The sequence below is a fragment of the Hyperolius riggenbachi genome, chromosome 5, assembly GCF_040937935.1.
Source record: "Hyperolius riggenbachi isolate aHypRig1 chromosome 5, aHypRig1.pri, whole genome shotgun sequence".
NCBI classification, from domain to species: domain Eukaryota; kingdom Metazoa; phylum Chordata; class Amphibia; order Anura; family Hyperoliidae; genus Hyperolius; species Hyperolius riggenbachi.
Genome location: NC_090650.1, coordinates 265700983 through 265709700, shown reverse-complemented (window position 1 = coordinate 265709700; position 8718 = coordinate 265700983). Strand labels below are relative to the sequence as shown.

Below are 8718 nucleotides of genomic sequence, written 5' to 3'. Positions count from 1 at the left end.
CTTAATGGATACAAGATTATGTTTGTATTTAAAAAACTGTATTTATTGCAGTAATTTTCAATTAATACATATGGTGCAAATCAGTTTTCAATTATTTCATGCTATATCTCATGCTTGTGTACACAATCATACATACATACATCCACACAAGGAGCATGCTGGTTCCCCTTTGAAAATGTATGGTTAATCCATAAAAAATGGGCGAAAACAATTTCACTAAAAAAATCCCTGTTGGGAAGTAAAAAACGTATGAACTGCGTGACTCTTAGAAGAATATTAGTTCCTCAATGCTAAGAACAAACAAGGGTTGCGAACAACATGGATTCCTAAATGCGTCCCACCACAGGTGATATGTGTATAGCGTACTTAATGCAAATCTCACCACGTCCTCAGAATCCGAGGAAGACGGCCGAGCCGTCGAAACATGTCAATCAAGCTGCTTATTGTAATCTTGTAGGGGCGCCCCACATGAGTACAGCGTGACCCTTTGCCTTGATCACCAGTCATTTATCAATTGTGACCCACGAAGAAGAATTTAGAATGGTGGAACGCAAGGAAGTCATTGTGGCATTGAGCTGAGGCGCACTAGGAAGTGACGCCACGCTCTGAGGACGAGGAGTCGGAAGTCGCCTATCCAAGCCGATTGCGCAGTAAACGCCCGGAAAAGAGCAGCTAACCGCTGGAGCGGCACTGCGCGTCACATTTCCGGAGTAACAACGGACACTGAGAAGAAAACTCCCCAGGTTGAAGGAGGTGCCCTGGGTTAAGGACTCTCCAGCACCGCAAGACGTGGTGAGATTTGCATTAAGTACGCTATACACATATCACCTGTGGTGGGACGCATTTAGGAATCCATGTTGTTCGCAACCCTTGTTTGTTCTTAGCATTGAGGAACTAATATTCTTCTAAGAGTCACGCAGTTCATACATTTTTTACTTCCCAACAGGGATTTTTTTAGTGAAATTGTTTGCGCCCATTTTTTTATGGATTAACCATACATTTTTAAAGGGGAACCAGCACGCTCCTTGTGTGGATGTACATATGTATGATTGTGTACACAAGCATGAGATATAGCATGAAATAATTGAAAACTGATTTGCACCATATGTATTAATTGAAAATTACTGCAATAAATACAGTTTTTTAAATACAAACATAATCTTGTATCCATTAAGTCCAGCGCACCTTTTTATTCAATTGCAAATCCTTATTACTTGTTTACCAAATAAAAATAAAGAATTGATTTTTTATTTTTATGCCCGACAGTTACACTTTAAAATGATCCAATTGTTCAACCTTCATGAATATCACAGAAGAGGTCTTAAATCACACTCAACTTGATAGATTCTCAAGAGTCTGACACAATGTACAGTCTGGAGTAATGAACATATCTGGTCATGAAAGCATTCGAAAAACTGTTAATGGCTTATCTGAAATCTATCACAGATCCCCTGCTGGACTCTCTGCAATTTGCCTACAGGCCTAATAGATCCGCAGATGATGCCGTGAACATGTGTATGCATTATGTACTACAGCATCTAGACACCCCAGGAACCTATACCAGGATTTTATTTATAGATTACAGCTCTGCATTTAATACCATAATGCCATCTCTGCTACACAGCAAGCTCTCCCAGCTACACATACCTGAATCCATCTGCAAATGGATAACAGATTTCCTAACCGACAGGAGACAGCATGTTAGACTTGGTAAACACACATCAAGCTCTCTGACAGTCAGTACTGGTGCACCCCAGGGCTGTGTGCTTTCCCCACTGCTCTACTCATTGTACACCAATGACTGCATCTCCACAGATCCATCTGTTAAGGTCCTGAAGTTTGCAGATGACACAACAGTAGTTGGTCTCATAACTGTTCATAAAAAACAGGGACGAGTCTGCACACAGGCATGTGATGGGACAGCTTTCCTCCTGGTGCAGCAGCAACAACTTGGAACTAAATGCTCTTAAAACCATGGAGATGATAATAGACTTTAGGAGATCTCCCCCCAGCACCTCCCCTTAACCATAAATGGATCCACAATAACCCAGGTAGAGTCACTCAAGTTTCTTGGGTCCACTATCTCACACAACCTAAAATGGGACAACAACACTGCCACTATTGTCAAGAAATCGCATCAGAGAATGTACCATCTACGGCAGCTGAAAAAGTTTGGCCTACCTCAAAATTTAATGGTGCAGTTCTACACTGCAATTATCGAATCCACCATAACATCATCTATGACTGTATGGTTCGGCTCCTGCTCAGCATTAGAAAAAGGGGAGGCTGCAGCGCATCATCCGATCAGCGGAAAGGATAATTGGCTGTAGCTTACCTTCCCTGCAGGATCTTTACGCTAGCAGGTGCAGAAAGAGAGCAACCAAAATTGCCTCTGACCCCTCTCACCCAGCTCACTCCATCTTCCAGCGCATGCCTTCAGGAGTAAGATTCCGGTCAATCGCTACCAAAACCTCTACACAAAGGAACAGCTTTTTTCCTCAAGTGGTAGCCATACTTAATGCTGAACCACGTTAGAGCTGCCAGGACTTGATAGTAATCAGCACAGAACTGTAAATGAACAATTCTCACATTGCTTACTGCCACTATACTTGCATAAATGTCCCTGACTTGTAATATACACACTGTCTGTCCTTGTATTGTTTTTGTTTGCGTTTGTTAAGCAACTGCCAAGACAAATTCCTTGTAGGTGCAAACTTACTTGGCAAAATAAAATTGATTCTGATTCTGATAACACACATTTAGGCACAATTCAGCACAATAATGACATACTGCAGAGCAATCCTGATAGAATCACTATATGGGTAGGTAAATATGGCAGGTAAAATTGAATGTTGATTCAAGGTCCGGAACTTTGGCCATGCCACTGGGATGGCACCATATAAACTAAATGAGATACAGCAGGAGACTTTGGATTAGAGAAGGACCATTTCGGTACTGTGAGGACAGACGGTCCCAGAGAAAAGCAAGAAATATCCAAAAATAATTTTATCTCCTTATGGCACTATCCAAAACATTTTCCTGGAATTGGGCTTCAAGTAATTTTATGTTCATCAATGTATATAAAAGAACCAGTGATGTTGTAGTGTCGTTTCACTTTCAGCCAAAGCCTTGTGTCGTAAATTCAGTTCCAGGCACTCCAGTGTAGGTGGGTAGCTGGTCAGTTCAAACTTGTTGGCAAACAGACTGGTTGAGTTGAAGAGCCATGCTAAATCTCCAGCTCCAAATACACAAACTTGTCGGACGTAGCGACCTGGGGAAAAAAATGCATTTATTACAGCTGCTCACACAATTAACAGTATTTGTTAAAGCGCATATTATTGTTAAGAATAAATAAATAAATAAATAAAATAAACATGTCAAATAACCCCAAAGAACATCTCGTTAAACAATGCAGTCATAATGCAGTGCTGAATAGTGATGGGCCGAATATCAAATTTTAGGTTCTCAAATTTCGAGCGCGAATTTCTGCAAAAGTTCTGCTATTCGCAGCGGGCTCCATAGACTTAAATGGCAGGCGAATGGCCGATGACAAGAGTGAGCCTGGCCTGACCAATGTGAGCCTAGGCAATTTTCTTTTTTAACATTGGGGTTGTACCTTGCAAAATGTAACTTAATTCAAAATAAGGCTAGAAAATAAAAATCACAGGCCAAGTAGCAGTAGACAGGACACTACACATTTCTAGATGTAATCAAAATTAAACCTAGATTGTTAGATTTTACCATGCCTACATAGAAGACAAAATGCTGTATACCTCTTAACAAACATGCAGTGTAAGATCCGGGCAAAGAAATACCTCAATTGTTCAGGCTGTTATGTATGTGTTACCACACATGTGATTATACTTAAAGAGAACCTGTACTGAGTAAAATTATTTAAAATAAACACATGAGGTAACGTCAAATGAACATTACATAGTTACCTTGCCATCAGTTCCTCTCAGAAGCTTACCATTTTCTTCTTACAGTGATCCCTTCCAGTTCTGACAACATTTTGTCAGAACTGAAATATATCAGTTGCTGTCAGTTATATATCAGTTGCTGTCAGTTACAGCTGAGAGGAGAACTGATTTGTCCATGTTTCCCTATGGCTCAAGTGGATATTACAGTTTAACAGTGTGCTGACCAGGAAGCTGTTATGGGGTACTGGCCATTTATAAAATGGAGGATGGAGAATTCCATTGATCACAGTGGACAAACAGGATGCAGGAGAGGAAAAATAAATTGAGGAGTAGACTACACAGGAGGTAAGTATGACTTGTGTTTGACTTATTTGACTTTTAATTTTCAGTTCAGGTTTTCTTTAAGTGTTCTTAAAGTGAACCTCCGGACTAAAAATCTACTCAGCAGCACTGAAAAGGCTTGGTACTTCATTAACAGTTTCACAGCATCAGAACTTTGTTTTTCTTACCAAAGCATCATTTTTAGCTACATTTTTAGCTAAGCTCCACCCATCAAAGAAAAAAAGCCCAAGCTTTTTTCCCCTGATGCTGTGCAGAGCATGATGGGATTTCCTATGTTGTTGTTCACGTTACCTAGCAACTGGGAGAGGCGCTTAGGACACAGGACAGTTGGAACTGTGTCTCATGCTCCCTGTCACCTCCTTTCAACCAAAAAGATGGCTGCCATCATGAAATAAAACATTTGCCTGTTCTTTTAAAACAGTGTGGGTAAGAGATTATATTACCTCTCTATTTTAATTAACATAACTAATGTAACTTAATGACAGTATGTTTGTTTAGGCTGGAGTTCCTCTTTAACTGGTTTTAAAATGCCTCTGTAATCAATTATGCAACATACTAACATTACCCACTTTAGATCTGTTTTAGTATCAAAATATTGGCATTTGATTCATCCTTTTGTCTTAGGAATGACTCATCAGAAGGCACTGCTCCAGTACTTAGTGTGGTAAAGTGCTTGTAAGAGTTACATAGACCTATTATTTACACTGGAAACAAACATAGCGGTAGGTGAAAGGAGCTGAAACAGTGGTAAACTGTTTAGTAGCTTACATTTCAAACCGTAGCTAGTTTATAAGTAAATACACAGAGTAAAAATGTGAGACTGAGGCCAGAGTTGCTTTCAACCTAATGTAATATAGACTATTTCTCATACTTAGACATTACCCCTGCAGTGACGTCCTGTGTCATTTTCACAACTGTGTCTCTGTTAAAGGGTGGTGCCCGAATATCACTTGTTTGAATAGCACTTATGAATGTCTCTGTTACACCCATACACCGAAATGGATGGGAAAAGTTGAATGCACTGTAGAATAAGGACTGGTAAAATGGGTGCTGCATAGACTGCAATGTGGATAGCAGCTATACCAGTGCCCAGGGGGTAATTTGGGTGACGGTGGTGCTCGATAATTGTAATTAGGCAGTGCAAATATCAGCAGAGGGAGTATCTAGCAGTGAAGGAAGCGCCTATATCATTGGAGATTATGGCACAGGGTGTAGGTTAGGGTTAGATATCCTTAGAGGGATGGTTTAAGTGAGAATAGGGTCAGGTTAGGTGATGGTAAATACAAGGAAAAAAGAAAAATTAAAAATATATGAAATGAAAATTTGCTTACGAATGCATAATGGGGAAAAAAGCAAACGCAAAAGCACAAAAGTTCTTACAAACAATAACCCCCAAAATTGCAAATGGATGTTCATGCATGTAGTCAATCCTATGCAGTAAACACTTTGACAAGTGTGACTGGCCCCTGACAATTTCTGTAATATTCAAATGATTAACATTTTGTTAATATGGTTTTTCATTTACAGCTATGTTACTGCATTTCCAGAATAGTCATGTTAGTATTTCAGGCAATCAACATCTTCAGTTTCCAAATATGAAAAGGAGTAAGGGAAGCTGAAGAAGAACAAGCTCAGAAACTTCCTAGAATTAGCAGTTGTTTCGTGACTGCAGGTGCAAACACTTCTGTAGCTGCTACCATTGTCACTAGCCAGAATGTAGAAGGAACAGAATCACAGAGCAGTTCAGCTATATGAGAGCAGCCAGTCTACAGAACCAAGCATGGTAGTTATGATGCCGTAACATGTCAACATGAGGTAGTCAGTAGTGTAGTTTTCAATGAGCATACTTTGTCTTTTAAACGGAGCTGTCAATTTGGATGCAGCGGCTTTAGTCATAAGAAGCGTGGGTACTGCCAAAACATGCAATGTAATATTGTGGCTATGGAGCGGCAAGGTGTTTAAATTCAGCGCGATGGCAATGACAATTGGCACATGGTGCTGGGACATTGGTTGGAATGATGATTGGCAAGTTGCACAACCACAGTGACAGGAAGGTTAGTATTAGGATGAGCAGTACAAAGATAAGTGTTCGGGCAGTGGTAGTAGGCATAGCGGTAGGAAATTTAATGTTCAGCATAGCGGTAGGAAGGTTAGTGTTAGGTGCTGTGCGGCGGCAGAAAGGCTAGTGTTAGGCGTAGGGGTAGGAAAGCTAGCTTTAGGTATACTACAAGGAAAGGACACAGAATACATTTTAGTTTGCCATTTCCTTTAAATGAATATAGTAAATATATTCCATATGGGTTGCAGCTTTTCTGATTATTATAGAAAAAAAACTACAAAAGCAGACCACAAAATAACAGAGATGGGGCTGTGCTATTCCTCAAAACTGAGTGAGGCTTACTGTGAGCCATACTGGTTACTCGGAGCCATATCCACTTAACGACAGCCTAACGCCGACAGGCGTCGGCAGGTCGAAGTGGTGTTACCATGGAAACGGCCACTCGTTCGAGCGGCCGTTCCATGTCAGTTCACAGAGGGTGTCTCCGTGAACAGCCTGTGAGCCTCCGATCGGGGCTCGCAGGCTAAACATAAACGCTGTTTACATCGTACGGCGCTGCTGCGCAGCAGCGCCGTAAAGGAGATCGGCGATCCCCGGCCTCTGATTGTCCGGGGATCGCCGCCATCAGATAGGCTGAAGCCTATCCTAGGCGGTGCAGGACGGATGCAACCCACAGCGTAAGGGAGAGGGAGGGAAGGGCAGAGAGGGTGGAAATTACTGTGGAGGGGGGCTTTGAGGAGCCCCCCCCCCCTGCAATTCACAGATAGTCGGCGGCGATCACGCCCCCCCAGCAGGACACCCCCCTAGTGGGGAAAAAAGTGTGTGGGGGGGAAGTCTGATCGCCATGCTGCAAACCTGATCTGTGCTGTGGGCTGGAGATCCCAAGCAGCACAGATCAGGAAAAAAGAAAAAAGAGCCTCTTCCTTAAGTGGTTAAAGTGGGTCTGAACAGACTTTCAGATACCTATGGATAGGGGAAGGCCCTGGATTCTATAGAGCCTTCCCGCTCCCCTCACAATCCGCTTGTTCCAGTGCAGGATCTCCCGTTCTAATCCCCCACCGTGGGAGGCTTTGTCAGTCTTCGAGATCGCAAAAGACCCACGCATGTGCAAGTGAGGGTGCTCGTGCATGCGCAGTGTGGAGCAACCAGTCTTCGGGAGCACTCAGGCTCCCGAAGACTGGCGAAGCCTCCTGCAGTGGTAGAGAGCAGTCTCCGACCCATCAGTTGGAGACTGCTAATGGGGGAGCCAGCGCTGGAACGCCGGGACCGTGAGAGGAGCAGGACGGCTCTATAGGACCCAGAACCTTCCCTCTCCTTTAGGCGAGTATTTATTTTTGCTTCAGACTCTCTTTAACTTCGGTAAAGTTGCCTTACAGTTATTGTTACTTACACCAACTATAGCAGTAATTGCACAACATGCAAATTGCAGTTTACAATGCATCTATTCATGTGAACCTGGGAAACCTTATGGAGGGAAATAAAAGGGCTACTGGTTCCAATTTGTCACCTAGCCTCTTCAAGTCCTCTGGAAACCGGATTCCCACTTGGTTTGCCACCCAGGGTTCTTTGGTACACCCCTACTGTGTGCATAACCAGACATGTGACATTTTGTCCAAGTCCAATAACCAGGTTTTTACCATGAAGCATTACGTAAATATGGTCACATGTTCGGCATGCAACTTGCAATAAATTTGTTTGTACTACCTGCCAGTTACAAAAAGGACCTCAGAACACTTTAATTGTCCCGGCAGATGTATAAATAATAATGCAAAATCACTAACCTATCTAGTGTGTCTAAGCATGCTTTTACACATCCATAAAGGGGATATGTCTGCATTTAGATTCCAGGGCATTGAGAGGGTTAAACAATCAGAGGAGGTGACATACACAGAGAACTTTTGAAGCGAGCAGCCTTTTGGACATGGCAGTAGAGATGGCCTGAGTGGTTTGCCAGTGGACAGTTCCCGGCGAATTTCGTCTGTTCGCGTTCTCCGTGACCATATGGCGTGTTCGGCCCTTCCCCTATACATCATCATGGAACCAAACTTACACTGTGAGCCCTTAACTCACAGTCAGCAGATTCATGGCAGCCAATCAACTAGCACCCCCTCCTCGATCCCCTGTCCCCCTATCAAAAAGCAGTTGTGGTGGCCATATTGGATTCAGTCTCTGCTGCTGCTAACTGTTAGTGAGAGCAGGGTCAGACTTGCTGCAGATAGGTAGGGAAAGCATTAGCTAGGCCTGTGGTCTTGTTCCTCACTTGCCGTGAAAGCACTCCAAACAGCCTTTTTGAGGGCTAGAACATTGGTCTCCTGTTTTTTTGTGTGTGCGACACTCCACAGCCCACTGACACCCAGAGCTGTGTGCACACTACTACTGCTGTTGCTACATTAAGTT

General features: G+C 42.7%; 1 protein-coding gene across 1 annotated transcript in view; it reads right to left on the bottom strand.

The window, feature by feature from the left end:
* Nucleotides 1–1247: 1247 nt before the first annotated feature.
* Nucleotides 1248–8718, bottom strand: part of LOC137518700 (N-acetyllactosaminide beta-1,6-N-acetylglucosaminyl-transferase-like) — a 51975-nt gene continuing 44504 nt past the window's right edge. Inside the window, exon 3 of the mRNA XM_068236881.1 lies at nt 1248–3271. Coding sequence (XP_068092982.1) covers nt 3072–3271 — 200 coding nt within the window. The 3' untranslated portion in view covers nt 1248–3071. The remainder of the gene's footprint in view (nt 3272–8718) is intronic.